At 47.7% G+C, this 17,990-nt stretch overlaps 1 protein-coding gene across 7 annotated transcripts in view; it reads left to right on the top strand.

Moving 5' to 3' along the window:
* The window catches only part of EHMT1 (euchromatic histone lysine methyltransferase 1), a 122,618-nt gene that overhangs the window by 68,736 nt on the left and 35,892 nt on the right, over nucleotides 1–17,990 (top strand). For 5 of the 7 annotated variants that reach the window (XM_082327840.1, XM_082327842.1, XM_082327843.1 and 2 more), the window contains exons 3-8: nucleotides 2,538–3,094; nucleotides 5,756–5,797; nucleotides 13,156–13,333; nucleotides 14,005–14,141; nucleotides 15,044–15,232; nucleotides 15,888–15,968. In XM_082327840.1, coding sequence (XP_082183966.1) covers nucleotides 2,538–3,094; nucleotides 5,756–5,797; nucleotides 13,156–13,333; nucleotides 14,005–14,141; nucleotides 15,044–15,232; nucleotides 15,888–15,968 — 1,184 coding nt within the window. The remainder of the gene's footprint in view (nucleotides 1–2,537; nucleotides 3,095–5,755; nucleotides 5,798–13,155; nucleotides 13,334–14,004; nucleotides 14,142–15,043; nucleotides 15,233–15,887; nucleotides 15,969–17,990) is intronic. The other 2 variants (XM_082327844.1, XM_082327839.1) reach the window with 1 other exon arrangement.

The following is a 17,990-nucleotide window of genomic DNA, read 5'->3' as shown; positions in this document are numbered from 1 at the left end:
AATTGAAAGAATAAGGGCAAAGCTGTTGGCTTCCTCTGCCCAAGACTTTTCAAATAGTTAAATAACAATGAAAAACTTTAGATTTTCCCAATCAGAGTAGCCGCTATCCAAAGCGAGCCCTTGTGCGCCTTGTCAGAGCTGCCAGTACGCAGAAGGTGGTCTGGGTAGCGAGAGGGCAGGAGGCGGAGGTGGTGACTTCGGGTCGTGCTTGGAGAGCCACTCAGTTACTGCTGACCAGAGGTGGGGTTTCTGCCTCTGCCCCCCTGCATGTGCTCCAGCGAGCACCGGTGAGCAATTTTGGAGGTTTTGGAGCTCGTTTTGGAGGCTCTGAGCTGGCAGAGCCCATGTGGGAGGCAGTTGCAGGCTGAGCTGCCTGGGTTTGGGGGGAATGGACCGCTTAGCGCAGGTGTCTCATCAGGAAAAATGGCCAGAGTTGAACGCCAGGGAAGAGTTACCACTCATCATCAGGTTTTGAAGACACTTTCCAGTAAGGAGCTTAGTGCCCAACATCTGTGGCTTTCAGTTGGAAACATGGGGCAGGACTAGGACTGTCCCCCTTGTAATTTATGGGTAGGACTAGGCTGGAGCAAGTTGAGCACTGCAGCAGATCTTTGAGACCCACCTGGGCAGAGCCCCAGCCAACCTGGTTTGAATTCAGCGTTGACCATGCTTCAAGCCGGAGGCTGGATTGGATGGTCTAAGTGTATCGACCAGTTCTACGGGGGCTTTCAGCTTGATGCAGGAAATGTCTGTCTTCAAATCCCAGATGAGCACAAAAAAACGCGAATTTTGGGGAATAATATGGTTGTTGCAGGTACTAGAATGCATTGGTTTTAGAGACTAGATCTGCAAATGCTGTTTGTGCAGAAATCGGTATCAAATAGATCTTTTAGGTCAACCCAATGGTAAGGAGGTGAACTGAATGAACGCATTAAAAAGGGGGTGGAAAGAAGGGGGTGGGTAGGCCCTCAAATAGTTCGGGAGAGATTTTTTCCCAGTTGCCACAAACTGGAAAGGGAATTTGGTGCTTTCTGGGAAGAGCTGTTCCGGTGATCTGCACAGCGCTGCTCCTCCAGACTCACCTGCCCTGCTGGTGCTGGCACCGAGCTGCGCCTGCTCGGGGGCACGCAGCGAAGCCTGGCAGAGCTCGGCTTTGAGCCAGAACCTTTAGCCCAGGTGTGGTGGACTTGACGTCTTGGGATGCCGGATCTTGGTTCCTCCTCATACATTAGGTTTTTGCCAGGTCAGCAGAGACATTCAGAATATTGTTTTCCTTGAGCGCTTGGGCTTCAAGAGCAGCATGAAGTGAGATGCTGATACCCAGCGTGCTGGTCTGGCTCGCAAAGCTGCCCTCCGGTTTGACTCTGGGCCCTTTTGAATACTGTAGGCAAAAATTGCTTTGATTCGAGCTGGTTGTAAATCAGTCCTACCTGCTTTGACAGCCGACTTGGACAAAGCTTTTGCTGGTACTTGTGATGCTTTTCATAACCGTCTGGCCTCTGGAAGGAAAACAGTACAAGGAATCCCTAACAGCAGGTTGATTTAATCGTTTTACTGAACGTGCCAGTGAATTGTTATCGCTCCTGCTTGCCTGGGGAGCTGCTAGTTTGTCATGTCGGAAACCTTTCTGCACGTACATGGCGTTCATACTTGGATTTTTTCAGCTCGGGTCTGTGATGGGACAAATGCGTTGATGGGGGGAGCATGGAAATGTTTGGAAGGGAGGAAAAAAGTTTTTTTTACATGCACACTCCTGTTTTATCTGTGGGTAAGCTTTTAGTCAGTGCAAAAATCTCGCTGCATTTGAATCATGTAATTTATTTTAATCTAAAATTGCATTTAACGTGCCTCACCCCTGTGTTTACTCTGGCTATTGCCTCTGAAATGACACCTGAATCCTGCTCCTGTGCTGCTTCATCCCAGCGAAAGAGCCGGTCTCCAGTGGACAGCATTTCCAGGAGAGCTGTGATTGCCAGGGAGTTACTCCTTGCGACATTTCGTTTAGCGGCAGAGCCCTGATGTAGACATTTAGCTGCTGAGCTGTGTCTGTGCCATAAAAACTTACCTGTACAGCCCTACCAGCAAGCTTTTCTTGTGTCAGTCTGGCATTGTGGAAGGCTTTGCCAGCGATCTGAATTTAAGATTGGGCAGCGTTTTGTTTGACATGCAAGGTGTTGACATATGGTCCAATAAATGTGGTTATTGGAAAAGCTAAAGATAATATTTACCTTGAAAAATCCGTAGTTGGGAATAAATGGCCACATCTGCACCTGAGGCAAGTGAGAATGAGTGCACTGCTTTCAACTGAGCCACCCACCCCAATTTTCACCATCTGTGGATCCAGGCAAGCCAGTCAGGTAGGTGAGTGAGCAACCTAAATGGATGTGTAAATATATATATAGCAAGCAGTTTTCTGGGGGAGAGGTTTGCTCTTCATTAGCTGCTGTAAGTAGCTGTACCTTCTCTTTGGAGTTTTGATACTGCTTGTGACCCTTTTCTTTCTCCTCTCTTCCTCCTTATCCTCCCTCTTTCTCCAGGGTTTAATGCCATGGCTGCAGATGAAAGTGCTACAGAAAAGCAAGCGGGGGAACCAAAAATGGCAGTAGATGGTGAAACCAACGGTTCCTGTGAGCACAGCGAAGCTGGTAGCCACCCAAACCCAGCTAAAAACACTCAGGACAATACGAAAGTGAGCCAGCAGGACTCTAGTACTAAATTAAATAGGATAGCAGAAAATGGCATTTCTGAACGAGATGGCGAAAGTGGGAAGCAAAACCATATGAAAGCTAATGACTTCACACAGACTTCTGTAACAGGGAGCAATGGATATATTCTAACCAAGCAGATGGCACAGGAGCAACCTCTAAGGACTACCAGCACCTTTGCTTCTCTCACCGGCCATGCTGCAAAAACCCTTCCAGGAGGAGCAAGCAAAGGGAGAACTATGGGCTCCTTTTCTCAGATGCAAGCCACGATGCCAACCAAGCTCGGGGAGGGCAGTAAGGACATGGATGCTAAAAAAGCCACCGCTGCTAACACTGAAGTCAAGGTCCACAGAGCACGGAAGACAATGCCTAAACCCACCCCTAGCCTGGTAACGTATATGCCCAGCAGTCAGTGCTGCTGCTGCTGCGATTGCTCTTGGCTTTCTTTGGGTGCATGAGAGGGACACCTTGCTGCACGGGAACACGTGTAATTTGGAGGTGTCCCACTGAGTGGATTGATTTTTTTTTTTTTCATCTATATTTTTTAAATTCTTTTTATTTTTTCTCTTCCTACAAAGAGACAGAGGTAAAATAGAGTCACGTGGCCACCATCAGCTCTCTTCCCCAATGTGTTTCTAAATATATAATTGATCAATTACATTCTCCAGCAGATCTATGCGAGACACTAAATGGCCTTTCTCTCTTGGCTATATTGCTCATCAGCCGTCTGCTGAAATCCAGAGCTGCTTGTGAAACAAATTAGATTTCTTATAAGTTTGACCCAAAGGAAATTAGGCATAGCATGTTAACTTGAGGCTTCTCCTAAGCTTAGAAGCTGTCAAGAAGCTGAGATGTTAGGCAACTTGATTGCATTGCCAAATCATTATAGTAGTAAACCAGATGATGTTTTCTCTCTCTCTCTGTGTTGCCTGTAGTAATGCAACTTGTTCAGAAATCGTCACTCCAGAATCCTTAGGGGTGGATTTACCATCACTTAATAAAACAGAGCTCTGCCTTTTTTTTTTTTTTTTTTACGAGGCAAAAGGAGATGGGAAGTCATCTGGTGCGTTCATGTTATAGTAGGGTGAACAGAAATGGGCCTTTCTTTGTCACTGGCCAAGTTTGGTTCTTTTGGTTATTTTGTTGGTTCTTTTGCCAGAGGTAGGGAAGAGATACCGGAACAGGCACGTCTCCACTATGAGCACTTGGTCGCCAGCCCTGTGACGCTTTATATTTAGCTACAGTGAGCTAGATCCTCTTATTGTGCAATGTCTGGTGATGGAGAGAGACTGGCCTGTAGGTATCCTGCACCTAGGTCAAGGAAAGGATTGCGAGCCCTGCTTGGCGATGTGAGTCACACCCAGAAGTAACTGGGAAGCTGCTGCAGCTTTGTAAAGGTTGGTGCAATGGGTTGCTGTTAGCTACCAGCGTCTTGCGGACCAGCAAATGCAATGTGATCCTCAGATGTCACCCACATGTTGCAGCACAGCAGTAATATGATGCGAAGGTCTCAAAGCTGTGAATTGCTGTGGTCTGGAGCAGGGGAAGAGAGGAAAAAAAAAAAAAAGATGGGTGGCACCTCGCCAGCCACAGATGGGGAAAGGTGCCCTTGGCTGCGGCACCACCTGTGCCTCCGGAAGCAGGTGGGAGTCCAAAGAGCACATCAAGATTACAAACCCCATGAGCACCCAGCCTCAATAGCAGGGCAGAAACCACGCCTGCCATGATTTCCCAACCATTCTCCCAAACCGCTGATTTCCCCTCTGTCTTCCCCTGATTGCATTTGAATTCTCTCGCTCTCGTGCTTCTGCTGTGTTTTCTGGCGAGCAAGCGGGGAAGCCCAGATGCAATACATGCAGCCTGATGAAAGTCTCGCGTAAGGCTGTCTCTTACCCAAACAAGGCTTTACAACCAAAACTGCCTCACAGCTTTCCTCCAGCAGCGTGTTGTGCTCTTAAATTAGGCCGGGCAAACCCCCAGACCCTGGTGGAATTTGACAGGGAGAGATCCCTTGGGACTGAGCAATTGAAAGAGGTAATTCCCTTCTAAAAGACGGCTGCTAGGTTAGGAGGGAGTGTTTTCCTCATTCATATTTTATGACACATCAAAAGAATATTTTTACGCAACCCCTTGGGCTTCAAGGTTTGTCTCTAGAAAGCTGCGTGTAACGTTTGCGAATGCTTGCAGCGCTGCGTTCCAGGAGTTGCTGCGATGGTGCTGTTGGTTGTTGTTTGCTCACACAGTAACAGCGGCTTCAGTCCCAAAGCTGCAGTTGTTGGGCCAGTCTAGGGAGCGCATAGCCTGTCCTCAGCACCTTGGCCATTTCCCTTGGGCTTAAAATAGGGCGAGAACCAAAATTCCCGGGAAGGGTGGTGAGGAGAGGCCGTTCCCATGTTCTCCGCTCAAGCCTCTGCATCTGAATGTGAACCCAAGAGTTGATCTCATTTCTGCAAGACAATAAAACATCTGTTTTGTTCAGCCTTCCTGATAATTACTACCTAATTTTTTCCCATTGTCTCTCGAATTTACATGCTGTTTTCTTTTGAGTAGCAGAGTCCTTGCTAGTTGTCATTTTTCTATCCTGATTATTTCTTTGTTGAGCTGCTTATAAGAGGCTCATCAGCACAGCGTTGCAGGAACTTTTCATGCACCAGCCTCCACGTTCACACTTTTTCCCCTTCAAAAACACCGTGATAGCAGGTGCTGCATTCCAGGAAATAAATTGTGGAAATCACCCAGAAGTTAATGTTACAGGACACGGTTGTTTTCTCTGCTAATATTTTTTAGAGCATTGTTCTTTTCTTGGTTCACTGTTCTTGCAGACATGCGGTGCCTGGGAGAAGGCGGGGAGGAAGGTATTTTGCTGCCTGCAAAGTATAAACATTTATTCGCCCCGGCTCCTGCAGAAACCCACTGGGGCCAAAAAATTATTTTCTGTAATCTAATAGTCGTCAGGGGACCTTGGTAGCCTTTTCCTGCACATGTGGTTTGCTCTTTGAAAGGAAGAAAATAATTTTCTCACAAATTTAACCAGCTTTTTCTCTGTTTAGGAGTTGCTTCCTGAATTGGGATCGAAGCTGAATCTGAAACAGGTGACAATTTTAATTGATGTTGTCGCATGTTAAGGTGGTTTTTGAACAGAGACCTCAGAAGAGTTGTTGACAGCATCATTTCTGCTCCCCTTCTGATTAGTCCATAACACAAATGCACCTTTAGAAGAATTTATTTCTTCCCTTCTTAATCCATTTACAACCCTATTAAGAGCCCAGAAGTTTCCAGGACCAGGCAAGTGTGTGTGTGTGTGTGTGTGTCTGTGTCCTGAGCTTGGAGAAGGCCCCTCCTGCTCAGAAACGGGAGTTTCTGAGTTTTGGTCATGTCCCTAGGACATGTCTGGAAGGGATAAAGGATGGTAGGTAGTGAAAGCATCCCATAGCTATCTCTTGAGACAGGAGGAGCAGATGGCTGAATTGGGAATCCCGAGTTATGTTTCTGTTCATTACTTGGTGAGCACGAGGCTGTAGTTTGAGGTGTGTGTCTCTCGTGGTATTTTTTAATGCCGTGCAGAGGTCTGGGTCGGGAACTGAACTGTCAAAAGAAAGAGTGCAAAAATCTGTGAAATTAGTATCTCGGCGTGCTTCACAGTGTGAGCCCAAAATGTAGGGTACCAGTGTTAACTGGGGGAGACAAACCCTGGGCAGAAAGGAGGAGCTTGGAGCAGAAGACGCTTTGCTTAGGTTGGTGTTTCTACCAGTATTCATCAAACTACACCTTTAAGCAGCGTTGTCACTAAATGTCTTGTCCCAGGACCGGTAAGCTGCTTTCTTTCTGTGCACACACAGGTGTTGATGTTGCTGTAAAGTATTATTTTCCGTGTCAGTGCCCAGCAGTGCTGCAGCGGTGTGCTGACGTGGTCTGTGGGTTGCTCTGCAGGAGCTCCTGGCCTAAGAACATCTTGTGTTCATCTCTTGGGGCCAGGCAGGTGGCAGTTGGTGGTTTGCAAGCATCTGGGATTGCTCAGCAGGCTCAGACCCTCTGGCGTGCAGAAAACTCGAAACAAAGGGCAGGTCCTAATGGGGATGGGGATATTGTCTCCTTGCGGGGGGGAATAAGTAAAAGGAAGAGTACAGGGCATAGTGAAATAGAGCTCTTCACCTGATGGCAGGTGCTGCTGTGAATCTGTCTAACCTAGAAGGTGCACCCATCGAGGACCCTCGCCAGAGGGGTACGCAGGTGTGCACGAGCGGACTTAAGGTGTGAAGTCCATGTGTGTGAGCTTGGCCAGAGTTAAATATCCCCTGTGGGAAATCTTCAGGAGTGACGAGGCCATAGACTACCACTGGACACCTTATATAGAGGGTTTACTGCAGAGGGAGGTAGAAAGTGAATGTATATTGTGCAGTACTTTTAATTTCGTATTTAACTGGTTGCACTCGTGCTGCTGACACGGCCGCGCCGGCTGAAGGTGGCTGCCCCAGCTGCCGACCGCAGCCCGCAGAAATAACCGTCCCAGTCCCCGGTCCCCAGCAGACCTGTTTCTGTCAGGAGGCTTGCTATCGAAACTGGCTTCGGCTACCCTGGTTCGTTTTGACTGATGTGTGATGCTCCCTTCCCTCTGGCTGCTTGATCTAGGAGGGGACAGGGAGGAGGAGCGGGGTCTCCCCTGACCTGGCAGCACCCACGCCTCTGAGCGACGCTGGGCCTGAAACCCGTTAAATCCAGGTTTGTAGCTTGGTTTAGCACAGTCTGCCTGGCAGCCTAAACCCCTATGATTTTATGCAGATATGTGCCTGCACACAAATCAGTGCAATTGCAATCAAGTCACACTGGAATCGCTTTTCTAAATGGGCACGTGTTAATCAGCAGATAAAAGGGTGTTAATAGGTGGATCAGCCGTACAGCTTGTCTGATCTAGAGGAAGACCAAAGTCCTGCAGGTTTCTTTTTGTTGCTCCAAGGTAGGGCTTAGGCAGGGGTCAGGATCCCCCGGCAGCTGTGGTGAAATTCAGTAGTGAAAACTATAATTCTGCAGCAGCAGAGGAAAGGGAGAGTAGCACCACTACAGCCCCTACAGGCACCGTCATCTGCTTGTGATAAACTTTTTGTAGCAAACTGGTATTTCTTGCTTAAATATCATTCACCAGTTGTTAGAGGCAGATACCCCTGGGAGCTGCTGCTTTGTGCTGTTCAAAGGCAGCGCCTTGGTACAAATCTCGGTACCCCTCCGCATCCGACCGGTGGATGGAGAGAAGAGGGTTGCTCTGTGACAGCTGCCGCGTTGCCCGGTGGCAGTGGCGGTTAGTTTAGTCCTCCTGGCTAGTTGGCTTTGGTTTCCAGCTCGTACTGTGCTGGAGATGAAAGTCCTTAAAAGAAGAGAAATAAAACAGCTTGTATGTCTAAGCTGGAGATGGTTTCAGGTGTCGAGAGCGAATGGCAGTCCTTCAGCAGCACTCTTCAAAGCTGCCCTGCTCCAAAGCAGGACCTGCAGGACCTTTGCCAGTGCCCTTGCACCAACAGACGGGTGGAGTTCTGGTCTGCTCTCTCTTCGTCGTTGCTAGCTTGCTTGCTTTGGTAACGGAAGGACCTCTTAATTGCTGGGCTGTGGGAAGAATGCTGTGTGCGGTCTGTTGAGCCAATGTGGGGTTTAATTAGTAAGGTTTGTTTGTTCTGTATATTCGCTTTTGGAATGAAAAAAAAAAAAAAAGGAGGATATTCTGTCTTTTGCCATTTTTAGTAACTTCTCCTTGCTGCTGTAGGGGACTTCTGAGCCATTAATAGAAACATGGTCGATCCCATTAAAATGTAGAAAGCACTTGAGTTTAATTTTTATAAACACATAAAATATTGTGTCCTTGTCCCTGTCTAAGCAGTTTTTCTTGACTATTTTTCTTGCAGTGGTGTCAGATATAGTTGTGGTCCCATTTTTGCTGTTTCCAGACACATGCATCTCTGGGAACATTGGCCTGAGCCTTGAAATAGCTGTCTTCAGCTTCTTGACTATTCCTTGCAATGCCCAACACGAAATAGTGCCTTTACAGCCTTTTGCTTAGGATGAGCTGATACCACATGAGAAGCTGCGAGAAATGAAGACGTCAGCAATGCAGTTTCTTCCTCTATCATTTTTGGTCCTTTCTTGGCCTCCAGTGGTCCACGCGTGCGGTGGTTAGGACAACATGTGAACACAGGGAGCTCAAACTGCGTCCCGGAGTTGCCTTTGCACGGGATTCTCCTCGCTGAATTTCTCTAAATCTGTAGATGAAAACAGGACTGTGCTTGACTGTTAAAAATCCCAGTACAACTGGGGAAAAAAGAAAAAGACCGTGGCTGTTTTGGACAGGGATAACATACAGCAATGGATTTTTTTATTTGGGGTCAGGAATAGCGCTTCTCACCTCTAATTTTGCTGTTTGCAGTGGAGTCCATGTGGGTGTTAAATGAAAGCAGCTCTGCTTTCTTGAATGTTTGTTGGTTTAAGTGAAGGAGGAGGATCTTCACCTGGTTTCTGAGCAGAGGAGTCTGCTTAGTTAAAAATGCGGGCAGCTCAAAGCGTGCGTACCCTTGTTAGCGTTCTTACTTACTACTTAAGTTAGTTAGTCCGTGCCCAACAGATCACTGAAGCCGTGCATCGCTTTCCTGGCGTGGTCGCTTCTGCTCCAGCATTGCCAGTCTGCCATTTCCCACCTTTAGCGGAGGACTTTGGATCTTCAGGAAGCAAAGCAGGAACGTGTTAGGATTTGTCCCAGCAAAGTGGATGAGTAGCTGTTAACTAGCGATCAGCTCCGTTGGGGTCTCTGAAGCACCTCCTATTTGCAACCCCCTTCCTTTGTGCTTTGCCAGCACGAGTGTCCTCTGCTGGGGGGAGGCAAGAGAGGCCGTAAGCCAAGAAGCAGGAGTTTGCTTGGATGGATACTGGGCTGCAAGCAGTTTTATAGATACCTGCTTGATGCCGTGCCTTGTGCTAGGAGTGGGGAGGGCAGGAGGAACCCATCCATCATGAAGGTGGAAGAAGGTGGCACGTGACGGGAGCATTAATTGCAATGAGCTGTGCCCGTGACCACGTAGCCCACGGAGGTGGCTTAGAGCTGGGTCCTCCAGCCCCGGGCTGGGGCATGGAGTGGCAGCGCTGGAGGCAGCTGCTCTGCCTGCCCTGCCTGTTCGGCAGGAGAAGCCTTCAGCGGAGGTTTCCTTGGGACAGCCTTTTCCCCAGCAGGAAACTTGCTGGAGCGAAGTGGATGTGCAGCATTTTCAGAAGTCCTCTGATGGTGCTGGGGGTTTGCAGGCGGGTCTGTGAGCTTTGTGTTTAAATGGATCACTGTAATTTTTTGTTTCCGTTTTGCTTTGATAGGAGTCTGTTGTGCCCCAAGTAGCCTAGCAGCCACTCGCCCCACTCCCAAATGCACAGTCCATCTTTTGCCTTTGCTTCTTTTATGGGAGCCTGCCCACTCTCCTCGGCGGAGAGGTGCCAGCTGTAACCTGGGCAGCGAAGGATGCAGACCATCTTTGCGAGGAAGGGCCCGGGTATGCTGCAACCAGCTCTTAGCCAGCGTGGTGAGATTTTAAGGAAGAAGAAATATCCCAGCAGACCCATGTGCTAGATTAGCAAAGCCTCTTTTCTGGGAGTGTTTAAACTTGAAGCAGGTAGAGCAGAGTATAAGAGCTCAGTGTAGACCAGGATGGGCTGTACCCACAGGCTTCAGTTAAGGAACTGGCAGAATTCAGAGACATTAGAAATGGGAAGAGAATAAAGTTTCATCCACTAAACACTCTGCCTGCTGGAAGGGTAAAATTTGATAAGAACAGCAAAGAGGTACTGTTTTATCTAGCTAAGAATGGAGAAAGATGGTGAGAAAACTCTGTGTGGACTGAGTATATGAGTGCTTTCAAGTCTTTACTGATCCTTTTTAGTACAATCCTTAGATTTAGGAATATTTATATATGTGTGTGATATATATATATGTATGTATGTATGTTTTACTGCTGGCCTGCTCAGCTTCCCGTGCCATCAGGGAAGATCTGGTCACCTCTCTGCGGGAGTTCTTGTTCTTTAGCATTGCTGCATATGCCTCCAAGTAATAATCCAGATCTCACAAGGCTTAATTTGATTTTAAAAACTGTTTTACCAGAATTGCCATGAAAAAGTCACATTTAACAGTTGTCATACAGCCCTATTGAAGATTTTTAATTTATTTCCGTGTTGTAATTACAGGGGGAGAGAAAAACCCCAAGCTAATAACGTACTACTTTTTCATTTAAAATTTGATTATGCTCTTCCAAACAGTCTGGCATGGTCTGAATGTGAATTCCTGATGTTTGGGAGTAACAGCACATTTTATCAGAGACCAGTTGCAAGAACCTGCACTTGAAGGCCAAAAAATGCAGCCCTTATGTCCACTTGTTGCAGGCAGCTCTGCATCAGATCTCCCTCTCCCAAGCTCATTTTTCTAATTTTAAGTTAAAAACAGAAAGCAGTGGATGTTCCAGGGGACTTGGGAGCTCTCAGAACAATCCTGTAGCCAAGAGTTACTGTTAACCTTTACATCTGTAAACTAGAGACTTCTAAGAGGTATAAATAGTATTGTTGAGACTATTATTGGCATACTGTGCCCAGCTCTCCTGACGTACATTTTTTAAGGGGTAGAACAACTGGGAGCAGTCTCGGGAGTGATCCAATGTCCGGTAAATCATCCTATGGACACTTCATTTGCTTGTTCTATTAAACTTACTGAGGAGAAAGTTTTTTAAAAAAAAAAAGTTGATCATAGTCCATAAGAATCTACTTGGAGTGAGACTTTCTGATGATACAAGGCTTTTTAATTTAGTTGAAAAAGCATAATGCATTTAATTATTTGACAGTGAGAGCAATTAAGCATTGGAACAACGTATCAAAGGATATGGTAGATTTGTAGTCTTTGAAATTGTTAATCCAAGACTAGATGCCTTTTAAGAAAAGATGCGGCAATTCAGCCATAAGTTATGGGCTTGATGCAGGAATCATTGGCAATTTGATGGCCTCTTTATGCAGGTCATTTCTGATTATCATTATAGCTTTTCTGTCTGCAACCAAGTCCTCGCTTTCTGCCAGCGGTGTGCACATGGCAGAGCCATAATTGGGAGAATCGGTCGCTTCCCCATTTGTTCACAAGGTCACCTTACTTGAAAGCAGTGTCTAAGCGTGCCTATCTGAACCTGGACTATAAAGAGTGTTTTTGTTGCTCGCTGCTTTTTTTCCCTTTCTTTCTTTTGCCTGGACTCCTCTTTCTTTTTTGGTGTATCGGCTGTTGCTTCAGAAGTCCCATAAGAAGCATTTTCCTGCAAGTGGAGCAGCGCTAAAGCATTGCCACCGCAGAGCTTGTAATCTGCTCACTGTGCTCTTGGTTTTCTGGAGCATCTCTGCCAAACCTGCCTCCTACTTGACAGCTGAGCGGACAGATGTATGGAGAGGTGTGGATGCGGCTAGGTCATCCGTTAAATACGTAAGAGGGCAATTCCAGTGTAAGATGTCAAAACCGAGGGGCGGCATTTACCCCGCTCTCTGCTATTACAGTGGTTGCTGCAAAAGGTGCAGTGCGGGGGGACGCGGGGCTATAGGAACCCTGCTTTCATGCCCGAAGGTGCTGAAGGAGACTTTGCATTGAGTACGAGCTCAAATCGGAGCGGGTGCAAGCTGCCTTGGGGCCTGGGAGCCTGGCTCCGGCGACAGGGAGCGCAGGAGCAACTACAAAATTCTGTTGAGCTTGATCAGGTTTTCCGTCGGAGCTTGTAGCCTGCCCCGTGTTTGGTGTTGCAGCAGTTAGGTCGGCTGTACCTGTGCTGGCTGGTTTAAGCTAAGCTCGGGCAGGTGTTTGCTGCGGCAGTGGCAGCACTGTAGGTGAACCTACGATCTCAGGCAAATACCTTCTTTGCTCATGTTTCGTTGTGTGCTAGGCTAGAGGTGGGAGACCGCAGCCTTTGCGAAGCCTCGATTGTGCCAAATGCTGTCCAAAAGGAAGGATCCCTTCCCGTTGCTGCCTGCTCTTCTGAAACGTCTCTGCAAGACTGTTCTCGTGCGTGCTTGATGTGACAGCCGCACTCGGGGCTTGTTTCAGGGAATAGGTGCTTTTGTTGCATTCATTTGTCTTCTCCGGAGCCAGCCAAATGCCTGTGTAAATAGTGTCTGATCCTTTTCATTATCTGCAGTTGCTCTGGACCTGCCGTGCTGCCTCTGCGAGGTAGCCTCTCACCGGCACAGGCAACAGCCTTCAACAAGTGAAGGAGCTGGGAGTGTTCTTGCAGGCTTTAGGCAAAGTAACTTTATGTCCTAGAGGAGGGGCTGCGTGCTTTTTGCTTTGAATGTGTGGTCCTATCTCCAAATGAAAGTGATTATGTTTGACAGAAAGGAATTAAATTTATTTTCTTTTTCTTTTTTTTTTTTTTTTAAATGCAAAGGCTCAATTTAACTGCATTTTTTTTTCCAGCATGCAAGTAAAGACCCCAAAGATGGGAGAGACAGCAGAGATCAAAAAGAATCCAAGGAGGAAGGCAACAAAAACATCCTGGAGTTTGGGAAGCCGTTGCCGTTGCCCTCTCTCCCGGGCCTTCACCAGTCACTACCTCAGAACCAGAGCTATGTGGCCACCACGAAGTCGCAGACGGGTAAAAAGGACAGAGTTAAAATTCCTAACAGCACCTGCTGCCTCTCAGATGTGTGTGTATGCGTATGTGTATTCACCAAAGACAGCAGCAGGCAGTGAGGTGTGATGGCTGGTTTGATTAGAAGGCCAGGAGAGAGACTTAACAAATTAAGACCCAATCAAGGTAGTGAAAGGAGTCAAACCGCCTTCCATAGTAGGTGTGAAATGAGGTTCGATGGCAAACGGCTCTTTATTTAAGGTACCTTTTCCTTGTGTGTTCCTCAGTTACCGTACGATCGCTTTCATTGTAAGTTGGTATTATTAGCCTTGCAGTATCTATTTGAGCAAGTTGGATTCTATTCAGCCTCCTACAGCATCAGCCATACTGCCAAACACAGGCTAATTTAAGGATTCGATACTGTGTATGGTGATGCAGGGGCCAGCAGAAGCGTGGAGAGGATACTCAGAATTTGGGTGGGTTTGCAGCGCTGGCAGAAAGCTCTTTGTGTGTTTGCACGTGTGTGTGTGTGTGTCATCTTTTGGTTGACTTGTAAATAAATTAGTTGGAGTGGGAAGCCTTTTTCTCAGATCGTGCCCTCAAATGTGGTTTCCCCCAGTATAGCCTCGGCTCTCTGTGCCGCCTTCTTTTCGTTCCTGAGCAAACTTTGGGTTTCTTTTGGTTCTCTTTTCCAGCTGCTGCAGTATCTCGGAAGAAAAAACGGAGAATGGGAACCTATAGCCTGGTTCCCAAGAAAAAGACCAAAGTGTTAAAACAGAGAACAATGATTGAGATGTTTAAGAGCATAACTCATTCCTCTGCGGGTGCCAAGGTGAGGGGAGCACCGAGCCCACTGGACATGTCTGTTGTCCCCATACACCTCCCTTGTCCTGGCGCACCAACGCCACGCGTAGGTGCAGGAACGTGCTGGCTTGTTGCTGTCGGCATCTTCCATTCTGAGTCTACATCGTCTCTCTGGTGACAGCATCCTGCCCGTAGCAGCCTTGCTGCTTTGAGAATGGCTCTTTGAGAGTAGCTGTTCAGATACCAACTCTTAAACAGACATTTTCCAGTGAATGTTCCCCTTCTGTCCCATGAGTCCTGTGGAACTGGAGAGATTTCAAGTATACCCCATGCGGTAACCTTTTTGTTTCAGAGTCCTCAAGGTAACCGTCTAGTGTTGCTGCTTGAGGCTGTACAGCAAAACAACCGGTTACATAAAAAAGCTTTAGACAGGGACTCACTCCTGATCAAATTCAGCTTTTGCTGCAACCCGTGCCCTGCAGTTTCGGTCTTTGAATTCAAGGAAAACAGTGCTAGGCTTTCATGGAGTGGAGTGAAAATCCCTCTCTCTGATTGAACTTCCCTTTCCATTCCCTAGAAACCTTCTTGCGCCCTTGGTATGCCACGGTGGAGCTGCCCGTCCATGTTTGAATTAGACTGCAGGGGTCTGTCTGAAGGCTCCTGCCCAGCAGCCCTCCTCCCCTGAACGCCCTGTACAACCCTGAGTCTGGAACGACTCCTCCTGGCTCCTCGTTCCCCGGGTCGACAGGGTTAGGTGACACATGGCAGGCTCTCAGGCTGGCTTTGCTGGCAGCATGTAAGAGCTCTGGAGGGACATATAGCCAGCCCCTGGCAGCTTTGAGGCTCCTGGCACAGAGTGGGATGGATTCAGCTGCTCTGTCCGGTGAATTGACGTTGTCTTTGTGGCTTGTGTGCTTGGACGACTTTCAGAGTGAAAAGGACCTGGGTGATGCCAGCCCTCACGTGAACGGGGAAAGCATAGATGTAGACTCTGAAGAGGAAGACTCTGATGAGTTGGAGGAGGAGGATGATCATGGAGCAGAACAGGCAGCTGTGTTTCCTGCAGATGATAACAGGACCTCTAAAGACAGCGCATCCGATGCAGACAACGCCAGAAAGGTATTCACATGCCCTGTGCAGGACTTGAAGGGGTGGGATGGGACACCGCTTGTATGCATGGGGTAGGAGTGGCACAAGTTGAGGCAATTTCTAGGTTTTCTTAGCCTGCAAGATGGCAGAAAGCACAGCAGTGGAAGCGAGGCTTTTTGATGACCATTTTCTGCTCCGCATTGCACCCATGAGAGTCTCCCCACCTACCCCCCAGCTTCAGCCTTGCTACGTTAAGTCTGTGGTCCAGTACATGTGCAGAACCTGCCCCCCCGCCGCATTTAGTTATGGGATTCACTGAACCAGCAAGAGATTTTTTCCTAATCTTGCTTGTAACAGACTGGTAAAGCACCAACATTGGTTTAGTTCATTTTTTCCCGAATCATGATACCTAGTGTAGACATGAGGCTGTTTCTGGATAATCACAGAAGTTAAGATTTGGTTGGAAAACTTTCTTCTGGGGTTGATTTTATTTTTTCCCCCTGTACCGTCCTCATGGATGTACCATGACGTGCATTAACAGCCTTGGAGTTCTTGTCCTGGAGAGGAAATTCTGCTGGTGCACATGCAGGCTGGTGCTGGGCGCAGCAGGATGATGGGGGGTGCCCTGCTTTGAGAGTCCTGACCTGACTGACTCTTTTTCTTCTTGGGCAAATGGTGGCTGCAGATTGATGATGGCGAGTCTGAGGAGGAACAGGAGTCTGGAGAGTCTGGGGAGGAGGAGGAAGATGGAGATGAGTCTGACTTGGTAAGCCTGGCTGCTAAATGCATCTTTCAGCCTTTGTCCTGTTGATAATAATTTCCCCTCTGCACTGCTGCCAGAGAGAGAGAGAAGCGATGTAGTTTCATGTCTCTGACAAAACTCACTCTCTGAAACCACCCACACAGAGAGTATTGTTTTCCACAAGGTGCTTAACCCTGATCTGTGATACAATTAATTGCTTTCTGATGCTAATTAATGGGCTTTTGTTTGTTGTTTTCAACAAGGTGTTGACTGCTTTTAATCATTTGAATGTTAGTAGAAATATTTAAGGGTGCTTAAACTCTTCAGATGCAGGCTTGGCGAGTGGTAGGAGCCAGCAATGTTTTCTTTACGACCTGAAGCTCAGCACCTGAAGCCTTTTTGGAGCCCAGGTGGAGTTGTTCATAAATCCATTGGCCCAGCCCACAGCCTCAGTTCACACTGACTTGACGTGGCCCCTCACGGGTCCGGATGAGCCAGCAGCTCTTATCAGGGAGACATACAGAAAGCACGCAGACAAACAGACGCTCTCCCTAGGAGGTTGTCTCTTTAGCGCTAGGGCAAGACTTTCACCAGCTGTTGGTGATTTTTAGATGGCTGGTGAAGAGAACCTTATTTTTATTTAAATTGTTGTTCACTGGTTGTCTCTGTCCTCCACCCTCCACTTTCCTTCAAAATTTTGCTCCCTTTCCACAGCACCTCAAGTTGAGGAGCCAGCATTTAAGGCAATCCAACTCTTCAGTCACCTTGAGAAAATTCTTGGCTTCATTTTCTTGAGTTTTGAACTGAAGGTAGAAATGACTGTACCAGGTGAATCAGTGAAGCTCTTTAGGGTCTTGTTCCTTTTGCTCTGACACTACAGGAGCCAGAGAGGACCAAGCAGCAGGGGCTGTGTAGCCTGCCCCTTTCTTTGGGTAGCTGAGGCCAGTCTGTAGCCTTAGCTCAAACCAAGGGTTGAGCTAGCAGTCAGGTCCAAACTCCCAAGTCATATCTCCACATCCTAGATGGTGGTTTTTCCTCTGATTATATCTGGTGAGTCAGCTGGTTCCCCAGACAGAGACTGGCTCGAACGCAAACCTCTCCCCCACAAGCAGTGTGATGCAATTGGTGTAAGCCACGTGGCAGGGCACAACCGAGCCCACGCTTGGGGACGGTTATCAGGGGCAGCGTAGACACGCCGTAGAGGTGCCCCGGAGAGCCAAGGCTCGGCCCTTTGCCCGGCTTCGTTCACTGTGATAACAGGGCATGGTGCAGCATCGGCTTCCTCTCAAGGTAGGCCATGAAGGTAGGGCCTGATCCAGCCGCTGTTAACGGTAGCAGGAGGTTTTTCATAGGCTTCGAGGGGAGATGGATAAGCATCAGGAGCTGGCAGTTTCAGTTTGAACGTGAATTTTATGATGGATGCTGTGAAGACTGCCTTACAGGGTTGGGTTACCTGATTCCCTGTTTCAATGTTGACTTGGAAAACCCACCCCAGATTACTGTATTTTTTAAACCAAACCCAAACCTTGTTTAGAATCGTATGTGTGTCTGAATATTTGCTGCGTGATTAGTCCGTGCTGGTGTGATGCCCTGCACCTTGCTCGGGGAGGGGGCTGGTCTGCTACTGTAGAGTTCAATTCCCCAGGGTCCGTCCCAGCCCTGTAAGGTGGCTCTTTAGGTGCAAGGCAGATTTCTGTCGGCATTTTCTAGCGTGACTATGGAGCAATGTGAATGTTTTAGTTTGAAAAAAAAAAAAAACAAACAAAAAACCCAACCAACTTTTTCTGGGGAGAAGCTAAAAGCGTGCGCATGCCTGCATACTTGCATTGCTGCGCGGAGGTGCTCAGCTACTCCTGTGATGAGTGTGGTGTAAGAGCCTACATGGAAGAGAAAGTGAAGCATGCACTATTGAAATGACAGGAAATACACCCACACGTGTGCTTGTGTTTCCTTTTGGGTGCTATAAAGTCATCTTAGCACCACTTGATTTCAAACTCCCAGTCCTTAAGGCCTTCTCGCGTAACTCAAGCTGCGAGAAGGCTCTTT

The sequence above is a fragment of the Platalea leucorodia genome (assembly GCF_965183815.1).
Source record: "Platalea leucorodia genome assembly, chromosome: 15".
NCBI classification, from domain to species: domain Eukaryota; kingdom Metazoa; phylum Chordata; class Aves; order Pelecaniformes; family Threskiornithidae; genus Platalea; species Platalea leucorodia.
Note: the sequence above shows the minus strand (reverse complement) of the source record. Positions and strands in the feature narration are given on the sequence as shown.